General features: G+C 40.5%; 1 protein-coding gene across 28 annotated transcripts in view; it reads left to right on the top strand.

Moving 5' to 3' along the window:
• SYNE1 (spectrin repeat containing nuclear envelope protein 1) overlaps positions 1-16,710 on the top strand; it is a 551,595-nt gene that overhangs the window by 318,431 nt on the left and 216,454 nt on the right. For all 28 annotated transcript variants that reach the window (XM_051855247.2, XM_070073379.1, XM_070073388.1 and 25 more), the window contains 9 exons: positions 44-208; positions 3,654-3,971; positions 4,656-4,811; positions 5,279-5,449; positions 6,606-6,932; positions 8,094-8,246; positions 8,526-8,693; positions 10,326-10,502; positions 12,731-12,877. In XM_051855247.2, the coding sequence (XP_051711207.2) occupies positions 44-208; positions 3,654-3,971; positions 4,656-4,811; positions 5,279-5,449; positions 6,606-6,932; positions 8,094-8,246; positions 8,526-8,693; positions 10,326-10,502; positions 12,731-12,877 (1,782 nt within the window). The remainder of the gene's footprint in view (positions 1-43; positions 209-3,653; positions 3,972-4,655; positions 4,812-5,278; positions 5,450-6,605; positions 6,933-8,093; positions 8,247-8,525; positions 8,694-10,325; positions 10,503-12,730; positions 12,878-16,710) is intronic.

A 16,710-nucleotide genomic window follows, 5' to 3' on the forward strand; every position in this document is an offset into this window, starting at 1 on the left:
AGCAATGTATTATTATCTCAACAATTCGAAATGTTAATTACAGGAAGCAATGAGCAAGTTTGAAAAACTTGTTCGCCTGCACCAAGAGTATCAGAGAGACCTAAAGGCTTTTGAAGCTTGGTTGGCACAAGAGCAAGAAAAGCTTAATAGATACTCGATTCTTGAAGGTGATGCTCACACTCATGAGACAACTCTACGGGAACTTCAGGTAAAGTCTACTTTATCCTAAAATGAAGCACCCTTCATTCTGAACATGGAATTAATATTTTAAACAAGAAGTTAAAATGGCCTTGACTCCTGTACAGGCTGACACATATTAGGTGCAACCCAAGTAAGGCTTGATATAGGGTATTCTGGGACTTGAGAAGTGTCTGCTAGTTGAGATCATTTGGTAGGCATTTTAGAACAGGTACTTGGGAAACTCATTCAGATACTCAGATGGCCCTTGATAGAAATGGCTAACGACCTTATTTATGGTGTTCACTTGTATCCCTGCCTCTTGCTCCCTAAAGGATCAAATAAAACAGGAGACACGATAATTAGAGTCAATGGAATGTGGCACTACTCTAAGTCAGACTGTTGGAAGTATCTTGTGCCATCTGGTTTCAATAAAAACTTCCCACACCAATGGGGCTGTGGATCACAGGTCAGCATTCTAGAAGAAATCAGAGAAACTCAAAAAAAAGTAGAGGTGTTTGGGCCAGTAGGCTGCAATTTATGGTATGATATCAGACAAAGTAGGGGAAGGAGTTATAACCCATCTACTTATTCACTCATTCAGCATTTATGGAACAGGTAATACAATGCACATACTTTGGTAGCCACATCAAGTGAAGATGATTAAAGTATTGCTTCTGTCTTTGAGGAACTTGTAATCTGATGAAGAACACAAACTCACAAGTAGATTATTATGAACAAGGTCATGAAGATAGTAACCAACTAATGCAAGTAATTTTATGGTCACATCCATGAGGGTCCCTTAACTGACCTTGAGAGGTGGTAGAGGTCATGGAGGTTCCCCATAAAAGGGGCTAGCAGGTATAGCCATAGAATGAAGGCAGGCAAGTAAGGCTACTCCACATCCCCCCAATGGAGTGCTGGAACTCATTCATTGATTGTTAGCCAACACTAGTGTTGGTTCAGGATTGGGCAGGATATACCCACAGCTTAGATGAAGTGGAAAAAGCAGGGCCTATCTTGGTTTCATTGCTTATAAAATTTCGGATTCTTTCTGTTAGACCTCAGGGGCTGTTGTGTAATGGTAGAAGAACAAGTTGGGGTCAGGGAATTTGGACTCCTTGAATAGGACCTGTGGTGACTTCAGGCAAGAGAAAAGTGCAATGGTCTGTTTGTATAACAGGTAGTAGAAATGAGAAGAATCACAGTTTGGTTAGCTTACTTAAGCGTCTTATTCACCCTTGCCTTAAAAGAATGGGATTTCTGGATCTGCGGAGAATAGCTGTTACAATATATTTGAGTAGACTTTTCTCTGAATAACCCTTAGGACTCTGGTCAAGTTGCCCTGGCCATCACACACTGTGTACTCTGGGCTTCAGTGCAGGAATTGGGAAATTACCCATCAGGAAGTTACTCATCAACAGCAGAAAAAATATTTCACTTAAGTCACTATCATTGTGTCTCAAATATAACTCCAACCCCTCATTTCATCCTTATTATTTGTGTAACCACCAATGCTCAAAGGCAAGAAGATGCTAATGGCAGGAAACAGTGGTAGAGAATTACAATGCTCCAGTGACACAGCAGAACTTCTGTAGGATGCTGTTGTCCTGTGGCATGCACTGTGACCATCAGTCGTACCCTGAACCAATTCACAAATTACTTTGTGTAAGCCAAAAGCCAAACTTGGGTCATAGAACATATCTCTGTATTAAATATTGAACCATATTTATTCTCCAGAATAAATAGTTGAAATATAGAATATATGAGAATCTTATCTAGTAGTATAATTTGTATAATAGATAAACCATTTTTCATAAAAGGTAGAAATGATGAAGAACTGAGAAGACAAACTAGGGTAGGAATCAGTTACCTACAGCAATGGCCATGACGTCTATGTTTTGAGTAAAATTTCAGTGGAACACAGCCATACTGGTTCATTCACATGTTTTCTTGGCTACGTTAGTGCTACAAGGACATAATTAAGTACTTGCAGTACAGACTAAGTGGCCCGCAAGGCCCAAGATATTTACTATTAGGCCTTTTTCAGACAGTTCGGTGACTTTGAGTTGGGAGTCTTAAAAGAGTCTTGAAATTACCTTGTAAAACAATCTGAGAATTTGTAATAAATTTTCTGTTTTTGTGTTTGTGTCTATTTTGATTAATTTTTTAACATCTATTATTTTTCCATGAAGATACACTTTCAGGTTACACCATTCTTGGAAAGACATCATATGGAAGAAAATATTCCATAAGCATAAACCATATGAGGTTGCTAATTTTTTGGGTAAAATGATTAGATATCAGCAATTTCAAATGATTGGCTCTGATTGTAAGGGTCTTTTTAACCTCATATTTTTAAATAGATTTTATACATATTTTTTAAAATTTTATTTAATTATTTGAAAGGCAGAGTTACAGAGAGGCAGAGACACAAAGAGAGAAAAAAAGGTCTTCCATCCACTAGTTCACTCCCCAGTTGGCTGCAATGGCCAGAGCTGCACTGATCCGAAGCCAGGAGCTTCCTCCGGGTCGTCTTATGAGGGTGCAGGGGCCCAAGGATTTGGACCATCTTCTACTGCCTTCCCAGGCCGTAGCAGAAAGCTGGATCGGAAATGGAGCAGCTGGGAATCAAACCGATGCCCATATGGGATGCTTTACCCACTAAGCTACAGCTTAGCCAGCCCCTCAATATTATATTTTAACTAAATTTGTTGGTACTTTAAACATTCTTGGTGGGGTTTGCCTTTATCCATTTACTTCAGATGATCAGATCAAGTGACAGTACAGATATTTTTAATCATTAGAAATGCAAGTATCTATTGTTTTGCCAACATCTTTAAGGATATTGGATTTTTCTCTTTGAAAAAGATTATGCTCTTAAAGACTTGGTGAAACTGGATGTGCAGAGAAAATCTTTGGGCTTATGCTTTAGTGGAAGAAATGTGTTTGTACCAGGGCATGCTTAGGGCTGTTGTGATGATCCAGCCTGCCTGGAATGGGTGCCTGGTACCCCCCGTGTCTACCTGTTCTTAGTTGCCATGTTCTTGAGAGTACAGCTTTAGCAACAGATGTCTCCTTTGCAGAAAGCCAGTCCGTGACTCCATTCCCACCGACATGTTTGGCACTGAGCTCATTCAGTTACAAACTTAGTTCATTCTTTTAAACAATAGCTCCTTTCATCATATATGTTTTTGCCTTTTGGCTGAAAAGCCCAATTTCAGAAACTGTTAATTGAGAAAAATATTAGGTTGTGTGTATGTAATTATTTTAATTGGAAAAATTTTAAAGTCTTTCTCTTGACTTGAGAAACAGTATTTAGTGTTACATGCAAACTTTTTATATAAGGTAGAATAAATTTCTCCCCTGTCAGGTTCAAGCTGGCCCACTTGGCTTGGGTAAGCTGTGTAGCCGTGTGAACCCATGCAAGTGTGAACTGTGGGTGAGGTGTAACAGCCGTGCCTTTTTCTTCGCAGGAGCTACAGGTGCACTGTGCAGAGGGGCAGGCCCTGTTGAATTCAGTGCTGCACACCAGGGAGGAAGTGATCCCCTCAGGTATCCCACAGGCGGAGGACCGGCTGCTGGAGTCCCTGCGGCAGGACTGGCAGGCTTTCCAACACAGACTGTCTGAGACCCGAACTCAGGTCAATAACATCGTGAACAAACTGAGGCTGATGGAGCAGAAGTTTCAGCAAGTGGATGAATGGCTAAAAACAGTGGAGGAGAAAGTTAGTCTTAGGACGGGGCGTCAGTCAAACCGGGCCACCAAGGAGATACAGTTACATCAGATGAAGGTACCACTCATGGGAATTGAATACAGCAGTTACTTGTTTCATTAAAATTTTAACTGTTTAAGGCTTAGATTTTGTAAAATCTCTCTGCTTAGAAACTTAAAAATTACAATGAAGCATACATCTTACGGTGCTTATTTCATAGCTTGTTCTTTGATAGAATGTAGCTTAATGGAAGTATTTTATATTTTATTCTCATACCCTATAGCCTTGCTTTGTAAAGATATACTTGCTGGTACTACAATCACCTAAGTTTACAGTTCTGATATGAAATTGCTCAGACATTGTACATTGAAATGATATTTGATAATTAATTTTATTCTAGTTTTGTGCAATTTCAATGTATGCATCCAACAATAATGCTTGGAATTTGAGAATTTCTTCTTATTTTTTCATCTATTTTTAAAGTTGAAAGAAAATACAAAAAATGTCATTTTTTTTACAGTTTTTAACAGAATTGTAATATATGAAGAAAGGTCCCCAAATTCTCAAATTTATGGCTTTTATAGTGTTACCATAATACATTTTTTTCACAAAGGTTATATATGACATCAAAATTACATCTCAGAATAAATATATTCTAAATACATGCTGGAATCACTTCCTGTTAAGAAGATATATGTGTGTACTTGTCTTGTTCAAGATGGCTAAGATTGGACTTTCCCTCCAACTCCTGTGTCATTTCAGAAATGGCAGGAAGAAGTGACTGCTTACAGAGATGAGGTCGAGGACGTGGGAGCGAGAGCACAGGAGATACTGGACGAGAGCCACGTGGGCAGCAGCCTGGGATGCCAGGCCACGCAGCTGACCTCCAGGTACCAGGCCCTGCTGCTCCAAGTGCTGGTGAGTGGACCAAAGCCTCACAAGCCTTTTTTTTTTTTTTTTTTTTTTTTGTGACAGGCAGAGTGGACAGTGAGAGAGAGAGACAGAGAAGAAGGTCTTCCTTTGGCCGTTGGTTCACCCTCCAATGGCCGCCACGGCCGGTGCACCACGCTGATCCAAAGGCAGGAGCCAGGTACTTCTCCTGGTCTCCCATGGGGTGCAGGGCCCAAGCACCTGGGCCATCCTCCACTGCACTCCCTGGCCACAGCAGAGAGCTGGCCTGGAAGAGGGGCAACCGGGACAGAATCCGGTGCCCCGACCGGGACTAGAACCCGGTGTGCCAGCGCCGCAAGGCAGAGGATTAGCCTAGTGAGCCGCAGCGGCAGCCACAAGCCTTTCTGTAACTTCCAGTGCACTTGTGTATTTATCAATGAAGACCTTGGTGCAGGACTTCTATCCCTGGTTCATGTTTCTCTTTTCTTTGCAAGGAACAAGTGAAATTCCTGGAGGAAGAGATCCAGAGTTTGGAGGAATCAGAATTATCCCTCAGTTCCTATTCTGACTGGTATGGCTCTACGCATAAAAACTTCAAGAATGTGGCTACCAAGATTGATAAAGTAGATAAAGTCATGATGGAGAAGAAACTGAAGACATTGGAGGTAGGCCTGCATCCTGCAGACTTGTCTCAAACCTCTCCTCATTCACTCAGTGTCTGCTTCCCCCGTGGAGATGTAGAAAAATTCCTGTGTCCAACCCAGATCCACACGACTGATGATCTTGAGTGCATCATTTCATTCGAAACATCATGAGGCCAAACGTGGCTTTCACTTGTGGTGCTTCCCGTGAAAGACTTCACCAATTTCTACTTTGTTAGGTATTAAGAGACTCCATCTCAGATGCATAGTCCAGTTAGTCCAATGCCTTAACATGTGTTTTTTTTTTTTTTTTTTTTTTTTTTTTTTTTTTTTTTTTGACAGGCAGAGTTAGAGACAGAGAGAAAGGTCTTCCTTTTTCCGTTGGTTCACCCCCCCAAGTGGCTGCTGTGGCCAGCGCACCGCGCTGATCTGAAGCCGGGAGTCAGGCGCCTCCTCCTGGTCTCCCATGCAGGTGCAGGGCCCAAGCACTTGGGCCATCCTCCACTGCACTCCCGGGCCACAGCAGAGAGCTGGCTTGGAAGAGGAGCAACTGGGACAGAATCCTGCGCCCCAACCGGGGCTAGAACCCGGTGTGTTGGCGCCGCAGGTGGAGGATTAGCCTAGTGAGCTGCGGCGCCAGCCGCCATAACACGTTTTAACTCAGATCCTTAGGGAGATCAATAAAGATAGAGAAGTGCCAAGTCCTTTTCTGAGTATATGACTTAAAATGATACATTGCTGAATACTTTTAAAACCTTTATTTAAATTAAAAAATAACCTGATTCCTGGAAGATGAAATCTCGTTATGAACTTCAACAACTTTTTTTTTATTCAAGAGACAGACACACACACACACACACACACACACATACACATACACATGAGTTCCCATTTATAGTTCACTCCCAAATGCCAGGGCTGGAGCCTGGAGCCAACAGTTTGATCTTGGTCTCCCACACGGGTGGCAGGAACCTTATTGGTTGAGCCATCACCTCTGCCTACCTTGGTCTGCATCTGAGGGAAGCTGGAGTCAGGAATTGAATTCAGACTTAACGGCCACTCCCTCAACAGCTTATTTGAAAGGGAAATAGGTGACTCCAAATAGGACTTGACAGATTTTTCTTCAAAGGAGAGAAATAAGACTAACTCTGCCTTTGCTTCCCACTCCTCTCTTTCTCAGGGTTTGCTGAAAGACATGGAAAAAGGCCACAGTTTGCTGAAATCTGCCCGGGAGAAGGGAGAAAAGGCTCTTCCCTACCTGGAGCCAGGGGAGGCTGAGACGTTGAGAAAGGAGATCCGGGATCACGTGGAGCAGCTGAAAGAGCTGACAAGCACTGTCCGAAAAGAGCACGTGAGCCTGGAGAAAGGTCTTCACTTAACAAAAGAATTCTCCGATAAATGCAAAGCACTGACCCAGTGGATAGCAGAATACCAAGAAATCCTGCACGGTCCTGAAGAACCCAAAGTGGAATTGTATGAGAAAAAAGCTCAGTTATCTAAATACAAGGTAATAACTTCGTTGCTTGTCAGCAACTTTGGAGGGAGGTCTGTAGGGACAAAATGGGAAAGGTTTATTGAGCTGAATAAGATACCTCAGTGCTATGCTTCCATTCAAGTGTCTGATCTGTCAATGAATTTATCGCATCCATCAGCCTATAAATGTAGATCTTCCTTGACAGTACGATCCAGGCCTATAGGTCCTCCGGATAGATACCAGTGAATTTCAGGATCCCTTCCCTAACAATTTTATCTGTCCCAGGTCAATGGTTATATTCATATTTTGGTACCCAAGGCCTAGAATCTAATGTTTGGTTAATTGAAAATGAGGTATCATATTTGGGATAAAATAAATTCTAATTAAAATCATAGCTAAATACCTTAGAAATTAATTTTTGAAAGAATTTTGATGTATCTGTAGCTGCCCATGATTTAAAACTATTTAACTTGCTCAAATTTGGGTAGCAATTATCAAAGCTTATATGTGGAATAATTTATGTTCTAAACTTGATCTGAATGGTTTGGTGATAGTCTGAAATAATGACTGGCCTACTCTCAAGTTTTTCCTTCAGGAGCTTTTTAAAATATCTCTTCCAACTGATATTTCTGTTTCTATCTTTGGCCTCTTGACCAAGCCTGACAGCTTGTTTTTGAAGGTGCCACATAATAATCACAATCACTTTTCCTCTTCTCCATTTTTTTTTCCATGTATTTAAATAGTGCTTTTAGCTCAGCAAGCTTTCAACTAGAATTCTGCCCTGTCCCCCAGCTCCAAATCTAGCTCAGCCTGGAGCTAACTTTCTGATCTCAAAATCAAAGAAAGAGGCTTCACTCCCTTCATCTGATCTTGTGATTTTTATTTCTCTACCAAAAGGAATGAGGTTGAATCCAGAAGTAGGAGCTGTTAGCCAAATGTGTATTTAGCCAAACGTGATTGCTTCCCACTGTTCTTCTCCACGCCCAAAGAAAAGTGTAATCAGTTGCTTTCATTATGTATTTGAAAACTGTATTAGCCATAAATCATATAGCCTTCTCTCCTTATTGTTTCGCACACATTGGCTCATGGACTTTGTTCCGCACAGAGAGGTGTGTCATCCGTGCCACAGGTACATGTGTATCCACCTTTTTCAGACGGATGTGAAAGCTCTTTTTCTTTTCTTTGTAATTCAAGTCCCTTCAACAAATGGTGCTGTCCCAGGAACCATCAGTAAAGTCAGTGAGAGAGAAAGGGGAAGCGCTCCTGGAACTGGTGCAGGATGTTACATTAAAGGACAAAGTAGACAAACTTCAAAGTGATTACCAGGACCTCTGCAGCACCGCCAAGGTAAGGGATATCTGAGATCCAATAAATGTCTTTATTTTCCAGCCTAAGGGCACCTGAGTCCTTCCTCTCTACAAGGCAGTTTTAAGAATTGGTATGGGTCAGTGCTTTTCCTTTCAGCCTAATGGACATTTAGATGGCATGTTTTTCTATTCCTAGTTGTCACCTGAGATAACTATCTCTACAAACCTGTGAGTTGTTGCACTTGTGAAATACAAAACAGCTTTGAATAAGTAAGTTTTGGGCTTGAAAGTCACCTCTGGTGGACACTTGGTTTGACAGGAGCATGTCTTCAGCCTGGAGGCGAAAGTCAAAGACCACGAAGAATACAACAGTGAGCTCCAGGAGGTGGAAAAGTGGCTGCTGCAGATGTCGGGCCGGCTGGTGGCACCTGACCTGCTGGAGACCAGCAGCCTGGAGACAATCACCCAACAACTGGCCCACCACAAGGTACACTGATCCCTGATGGGCTGCCCCAGGATGGCCTTCGCACTGCCTGTGTGTGTGTGTGTGTGTACCTGTGTACAGTGCATCGCTGTGATATAAAGATTGTACCTGAAGAGTCAGTCAGATCTGAGTCTCAGCACATCTGGCAACTGAGAACGATGGAACTCAACAGGGGAATCAAGAACGGTTCAGTGCTGGCATTGGACTTCTGAGCACAGTATAGCACTTTCCCCAGTTGAAAGGTGTCTCAAAATTCAATTTTCTAGCACAATTTAGCAAAGAAGAAGATTATTTCTATTGTAGAAAGGTGCAGCCAAAGGCAGGATACAGGACTGTTGTTCAAGAAGGTTGAATTTTAGAACATGTGTTCCCCTTCCTCCCTCAGGAAACCTAGCCTCTCTGAGCTTTCTTATTCTCTGTGATGGATGGTCACAATACCATCCCCAGCTAAGAACTGTTCTGATAGTCACAGGAGATTACAATTGTGAAAGCACGTACCAATATATGCAGTATTATCTTTAATATATGGTTTTAGTAAGATTTATGGTGGACCAGCTGACAGATGCCATATGGTCACAATTCTATGGGGTGACTTAACAGGAAAAAAATTTCAATCATTATATGATTCTATTCAACTCAATGCGTTCTTTTTGATTGGGTGTGTATAATATTCTGTCACACAGCAGTGCTGAGAGCTCACTGAATTTCCCTGAGATCAACTGAAGAGTCAACCCTGGCAACTCTGTGTTGGAATGTGTCCTTTGTCATTACATCCTGTAACGGAAAGGGAAATTGCAATCTACTTTAAAAAAAAAGCTGGCTCCTCCCCCCTAGATAATCCATGAGAATTCTCACTAGAGAACACGAGTGGGTCTTGCAGTGTGAGCTAAAATCAGGCAGAGACGTGTCTGGAGCTGAAGGCTTCTGCCATTTATTACCTGAATGACCTGGAGTGTATCACATGACCTCTCTCTGCTTCAGCCCCCTCACCTGTAACATACAAAGCTCACAGAAAAAGGGAAAGAAAATGTAACATTTTTTTGGGGAAAAATGTTGAACTCCAATGGAGTTTTTCTCATAATATCCACTTTTCCTTAAACTTTTTAAAGACCCCTCACACAATGTTTTTTTCAGGGCTTATGTATAATACCTGGACTATATAATAGGTGCTTAATAAAGAGTAAATGTTACTTTAATTGACATACACATTAGACGTAGTTTTATATAAATAATTAGACATTAGATCATTATAGAAATTAGAAAAATCTATAAATTTGATAAAAATAATTATTTTAGATGAAATTATTCCAAAATTATAAATTATAGATCTGAACAATATATGTTTTTTTCTCTGGTAATCATACCTTTTCTCCGGTAATAGTACTATGATGCATGAGCATACTGTAGCAAAGGCTTACTTATCATTTCCTTACACCCACTGCTTTCCCATTGCAGTATCCCTAACCACCAAACACACGCTGCTTTTTTTAAATTTGCTGATATTGATCTAGAGATTGCAAAACTCTTCTAGAAACTTTACTACACAGTGAAGTTATGGATTTTAAGCTGCCTGTTTGATGCAAAGTTCACTTGGAACTAAAAGTGGGCTTAGGAGGACTCTGCTTCATTTTTTAGGCAATGATGGAAGAAATTGCTAATTTCGAAGACCGTTTGGACAGCCTGAAAACTAAAGGCAACACTCTGATAAGCCAATGTGCAGACCACCTGCAAGCCAAACTTAAACAGAGTGTGCATGCGCATCTGCAAGGGACAAAGGACAGTTACTCCGCGATCTGCAGCACAGCTCAGAGGGTGAGTGCCACCAGCATGCTCTGTGATGATGGTGCAATCTAGAGATTTTCTCGGACACGATCAATGCTTACGTCTTTGGGAGAGTTCTGTTGTCTTTCCAGACAGAAAATAGGATAGATTCATCATCTCTGTGGGAACACAAAACTAAAGTCTTGTAATCTGTCATACAATCAATGTGAGTGAGTAGAGACTTTCAGCCATATAATTTTATCCAGTGCCTTCATGCCATGATTTGATTAAGAATTTTGTTACAAAGTTGTTTTGTTTTTATTTGCATGCCATCAATACTTCTTTCCAATTTACCAGTTAGTCTGTAAGACCAAAATAAATGTTTCATAGTTGTCACAATTATTATCTTGTTTTTTTAACTCTGTGCAATCTAGATTCTACTCTAACTCACTATTTTAGGCATTCATATAGAACTTGCAAAAAGGAGTAAGTACCAATTTTGAGTTATACTTTGAAGAGTGTGTTTCCACTAAAATAGTATCATTAATGTTATAGAAATGTGTCTAAGATGAATAAGAATTCTCCTTTAAATGAAAACGTAATAAGTAGATAGCTTCATATTATTCTAGAACTTTTAGATGACATGGCAAAAATTTTGTTAAGCCTATAAAAGTCTTCCATGTATTTTTGTTACTGAGCCAGCCAGTAAGAACTGGAGAGATACAGTGAGAGATTGCGAAACTGGTCTGTGCTTTAAAAGGAAACCAGTTCTATCATTTTTGCAAATTTGACAAAAATAAATGCTGAGTGACATTAGGTAATTTGAAAAATTAACTTTCAAAAACTTTTTAAAAAAGAAATCTAACAATTAATTTTGATAATGACAGACAGCAGAATAGAACAAGATAAAAACAACATGACTGTATGTGGAGCTGTTTTGTGAGCTCATTCATTGACAAGGATTTATGGCAACTGAATTATTTGTATCAGAGGTTTTCTTTGCATTGGTTATAGAGCTTAAATTAAAAAAATTTTTTTTAATGCAGTGGTTAAGATATTGCCTATGCTGCCTGTATCTCAAATCAGAGTGCCTGTGTTCATGTCTTGCCTCTGCTTCCAATTCCCACTTGTGCTTCCATGTATCTTGGGTTCAGCAAGTGATGACTCAGCACTTGGATTCCTGCCCCCCAAGGTGGGAGACCAGGTTGGGTGCCAGAGTCCTGGATTCAGCCTGGCCCAGCTGTTGTGGGCATTTGAGAAGAGATACAGCAAAGGGGAGATCTCTGTCTGTGTCTCTTTGTCTTTCAAATAAATGAAAATAAATAGAAAAGAAAAACATAGGCAAATTTTGCAAAGACCTATATAATTTTTTAAAAAGCAGTTGAAACTCTAAGAATATATAGTCTGAACCTTACTGTGTTTGAAAAGTGATAACAGAGAACTAACTCCTTTAAGTTTTTTTTTTTGCTTGAAATGAGAATAAAGGACACACTCAATGTCAAATGAAAGTGATGAATTTAACAGCTGGCAGAGAAAGACAGATTTCATTGACCACTTTAGTTGTCTCATTAATGAAAGAAATTCCAGGCTAAACTCATTTTCCTATTTTTTACTTTTTATGAAATAGTTTGCTCAGGAAATATCAAGGCTATTTATCACTTCAATTTCAAAGAGACAATGGTAGTTTATCAATATGTCTTTATGAATAAAATGACATTGGTTGGCTGGTTGCAGACTAGTTAATTGAATGGATATATCAGAAAGTGTATGAACTTTTGGGTTATTGCTATTCTGGAACATAATTTCTAAGATGAAATGAGGGCATCATGTTCTCTGTAATAATTTCATCCCAGCTTGACTCTACCCTGAAAGCAAGAACATCTGAGTTAGATGTTTTCTTTCAGGTTACCTTTTCTTGAGATGGTGTTTAATTATTATTTTTAGTTTCTAGCTTAAACAAAAAGTGCAATATGTATACCATAGACAAAAAGCTGCAAAAACTTCTGACCTGTTTGTTACAGTTTACTTCAATGATCTCATGTATTCTAACAGGGTTCCATGCTTATATAAATCCTGATACGTTCATGGAAAGTTATAAAGTTGGGATAGCCACAGAATTTTGCAACATATGCAAGCATCTTAGATATGCATATGGTATTGGTGGATTCTGTGAGAAAGTCATTGTAAACGGATGTGTTGATGTATTTCATTTAATTCCAATGGCTCTTGGAGAAACGTAAAGCAACACTCTAATCCTCAGCATGATTGTTCTGTGTCAGGTGTACCGGAGTCTAGAACATGAACTTCAGAAGCACGTCAGCCGGCAAGACACTCTGCAGCAGTGCCAGGCCTGGCTCTCTGCGGTCCAGCCAGACTTAAAGCCGAGCCCACAGCCACCTCTCAGCAGGGCAGAAGCCGTGAAGCAGGTAGTAGGCTCCTTAAATTGGTTCTAGTGTTCTATGGCACTGTACTCTAGTGTATGTTCAGATATATAATCACTGAAAATATATTGAATACTTAGGTGCTGGCTCCTGAAAATCCCAAAGTATAAGGGCTGAGCTTGTCAAAGGTTGAGTTCTTGTTCCAGCCAGTAAGGACAAAATATTGAGGGACCAGTGATAGAATAAAAAGTATAGGTGCTGTAACTAAGGACCAACTCTAGCACTTAGTCAATGGGCGGACCACAGTTTACTTCTGTGAGTGTCAGTTTCCCACCTGTTAATGTATGATTAAGTGCAGACCATATTCAGTAGCCATGGCATATTAGTTCATGACCCCCACAGATACCCAAGCCTCAAGATGCTTGAGGATCTTAACATAAGATATCATAGTATTTAAATGTAACTTACACAATGCTCCCATGTAATTGAAATCATCTCTAAGTTATTTATAAGACCTAACACAATGTCAAGACTAAGGAAGTTGTTGTTATATTGTTTAGGGCAAAATGGCAAGGGAAAAAAAAACCATCTATACATGTTCTGGACCAATGCAATTTTTTTCTAATGTCTTTGGTATGCGATTGGCTGAACGTATGGATGTAGACTCTACAGGTGAAAAGGCTGAGTTGTATATATACTTCTGAAAGTTATGGTGAAATTCAAATATACCACAAGCAAGCACAATCTGTGAACAAAAAAAACAACACTAGCTTCTCTCACAGTTTTTTGACACAATATTTACTTAATAAATCATTAATGAAATTGACATTGTTATATGTTACTATTGCATATTATTTTGACATTCAAATGCTTAAATGTTTGCTACTTAGACTTCATCCAAATATGGGGAAATATTTTAATAGCCTATGTACTAAGCAGCTTTTCTATGCAGTATTAATCCTGTGAGAAAACATTTCAAAGGAATTTAGTTGTAAAGATTAGTGTTACAGGATATTGACAGTATTAAATAATTCAGTTTTTCTCAAAACAGACTAATATAATTGACTTTTTCATTTGGTGCATCTAGGAAGCATATCTAGTTTATTTATCCTCCAAAATAAACTTTCTGGCCAAATGATTTACATTAATTCAGTCATGAAATGGTTCACATACTGTATAAACAAGTACCTCATTTGTAGAAAAATGGAATTAAAAGATAAGATTGATTTTGGTGCAAAGAAACCTGGAAATCCATGTGCATATTTCTTACAATCCTTGCTTTCTATGAGATTTTTGAAGTACCCTCATACTTTATTTTATAAACAAGGGGATCAAAACAAATGAAACCCAGCTGTCTTTGAATCTAGAAAAATGTATTAAAGACTCTCTATACTCTGCTTTTCCATGAGAAATGGAAGCTTTCTTGAGTCATGTTCTGTCTGGTGGCTTATTCAGATCTATCCAGAACAAAGATAATGTTGCTTTTTTGTTTACAACTCACTTTCATTTGTGTTTCATTATAGTTTTCAGAAATAAATATAATCACTAGGAAGAAACTGAAGCTCACAAGAATCAAATGATTTAATTTTTTCCTTTACTGTGCTACCAAAAAATAAATGAAGTGAGTCACTGGAGGAAAAAGTATTAATCCTCATGACATTTTACTAGCAGAGAGGAGAGTCACTAAACCTAGCAGAATAAGCTGAAATCATAGTGGATGCTAATCCTTCTTGGGTCCAGCTTATGTGGCTGTATGGTTATCTGCTTCTCTCCCTGGTCTCTCAGAGCGTGCTGTCTGCTCTTTGAGAGTAACCAGAGAAGAGAATTAGAGGTGCTGGAGACACCTGATCCTCAGCTGCACTGAAGGGGAAGGGATTTGTTTTGTTTTATCTTAATTACTTTTCCCCTTGAGAAGTACCGGTTCATGTAAAATTCAGCAGATCCTGAATGGTTGGCCAGCCTGGATCTGTGAGTGGGGAATCCCACTGTGACAACCACAGAGAGGTGAAACTTGGGGTTGGCTACGGTCACAATGGTCATCGTCCTGAGATGTGTGTTCCCAGCACCTCCCTCTTATGACATTCAATAAATATATAATGATAACAAACCACATGACCACAAGAAAATGACACACTGAATTGACTCCACTCAGAGTGCCATATGCTTTTATCAGGCCTAAAATGTCAATTTGGGGGAATAGGAAAAAGTGCTACCAGCTTTGCCTTTGAAGTTAACTTTATCAAAAACCTTTTGCAACTGATAATCTGTTTGTGGCTTCCAACACTTTTGGAATCAGGCCAAAATAAATCATTATTTGTTCCTTTAAATGAAATGCATTTATGAAATTAATGTTCTGATACCTTACTCTTTTTTCATTTCCAGAAGTTGTTTGGGACAGATAACCTCTGGGTCATAGGTGCATGATAAGGTGCTTTTGTATACTACTTAGTGACTAAATACTAATCAGAAGGGAAATGCTGGTCAGTTTGTACATTGGATAAATAAAGTGCTACCTCTGACTTACTGGGAAGTTGTTCTATGTCTGTTATAGCTACACAAGAATAGCACATTTAGGCAGTCCATACAGCACAGAAGAAAAGATACTGAAATAATCAAAAGCTTACGCTCAATATTGGCTTTATGATGCTGAAAATCACCTATTGTTTCTGTGGGTCAAATTGACCCCTTAGGACTTGCTGTTTATGTAGTAGCCAAGAACCACTTCTCACCTCAGTCTCCACCACCAGGCAGACCACCATCACTTCTCAGCCAATGCCTGCAGTAGACTAAATGCTCACCTGCTTTCCTTCCTGCCCACGACAGGCTCTTCACAGCACAGTATGGGTGACTCTCAGAGTGGAGGTCAGACCATGATTCTTCCAATGTCCTATCATCACACTTAGAGTAAATTCCAAAATTCTTGCCCTGACCTATCAATAAGCTGTTCATATAATGTCTTGCATTTTGTTAACAAGAGTCATCTTTTCTCATCCAGTGGAACTACTGCAATGGTTATTCCCTTGAGGGAGGCAGTGACTTTGCCCTCACTCCTGGGGACACGGGGCATTCTGAACACATTTTTGGTTGCTATGACTCAGACTACTGGGGATGCTGCTGGCATCCAGTAGTTAGAGCAAGGACACTGCTGAACATCCTTCATTGTCCAGGACAGCCACCTCCATGACGAATCATTTGACCTCAGATGTCAGTGGTTCTGAGCTTGAGCAACTGCGTGTGGGGAGCAACCCGGACTAGACTGAGTTACTGGAATTAAGACTTATTCTATGCATCTGCTCTCCCACAATATGGCGCTGGGAGAGGAGAAAACAGCTTCTACGCAGCTGCCTCCAGTTCAACCAATAAACTGTAGGACCTACTCCTGATTAGAGGAGAGCAGCGTACTCGGCGTGTGGGCAGCCGAGTTAGGATTGGCGGAGGAGGACTATAAAGGAGGAGAGAGACGGCATTCACCAGGAACATCTAAGGGGAACATCTATCCGAATAACACCTGTGCAGCCCCCGAGAAAGCCGGCCGGCGGTGTGCCGCTCCCCTGCAGAAGTGGGGAATGTGGCCAGGGGGAACTGCCCTTCCACGGAGGTGGAAGGGATAGTAGCCAACCCGGGAAGAACCAGCAGCAAACCCGGGGAGGGCCGAGCAGACGAAAGAACAGCGCAGGGTTCAGTGTCGTTCCTCCACGAAGAGGGGGAGCGACAACTGTGAACTGAAGGCACAAGCACAGTGTTTGGGCTGTGTAGTCAACTCCGCTCTGTGATTTGGCCTCTGGTCACCCCTCTGACCTCTGCTCCTACCTGGCTCACTCTGCTGCAGCCTTGCGGATTTGTATTTGCTGCATCTGACCTGCCAGGACTTGACCTGC

The sequence above is a fragment of the Oryctolagus cuniculus genome, chromosome 5 (genome assembly GCF_964237555.1).
Source record: "Oryctolagus cuniculus chromosome 5, mOryCun1.1, whole genome shotgun sequence".
Lineage (NCBI taxonomy): Eukaryota > Metazoa > Chordata > Mammalia > Lagomorpha > Leporidae > Oryctolagus > Oryctolagus cuniculus.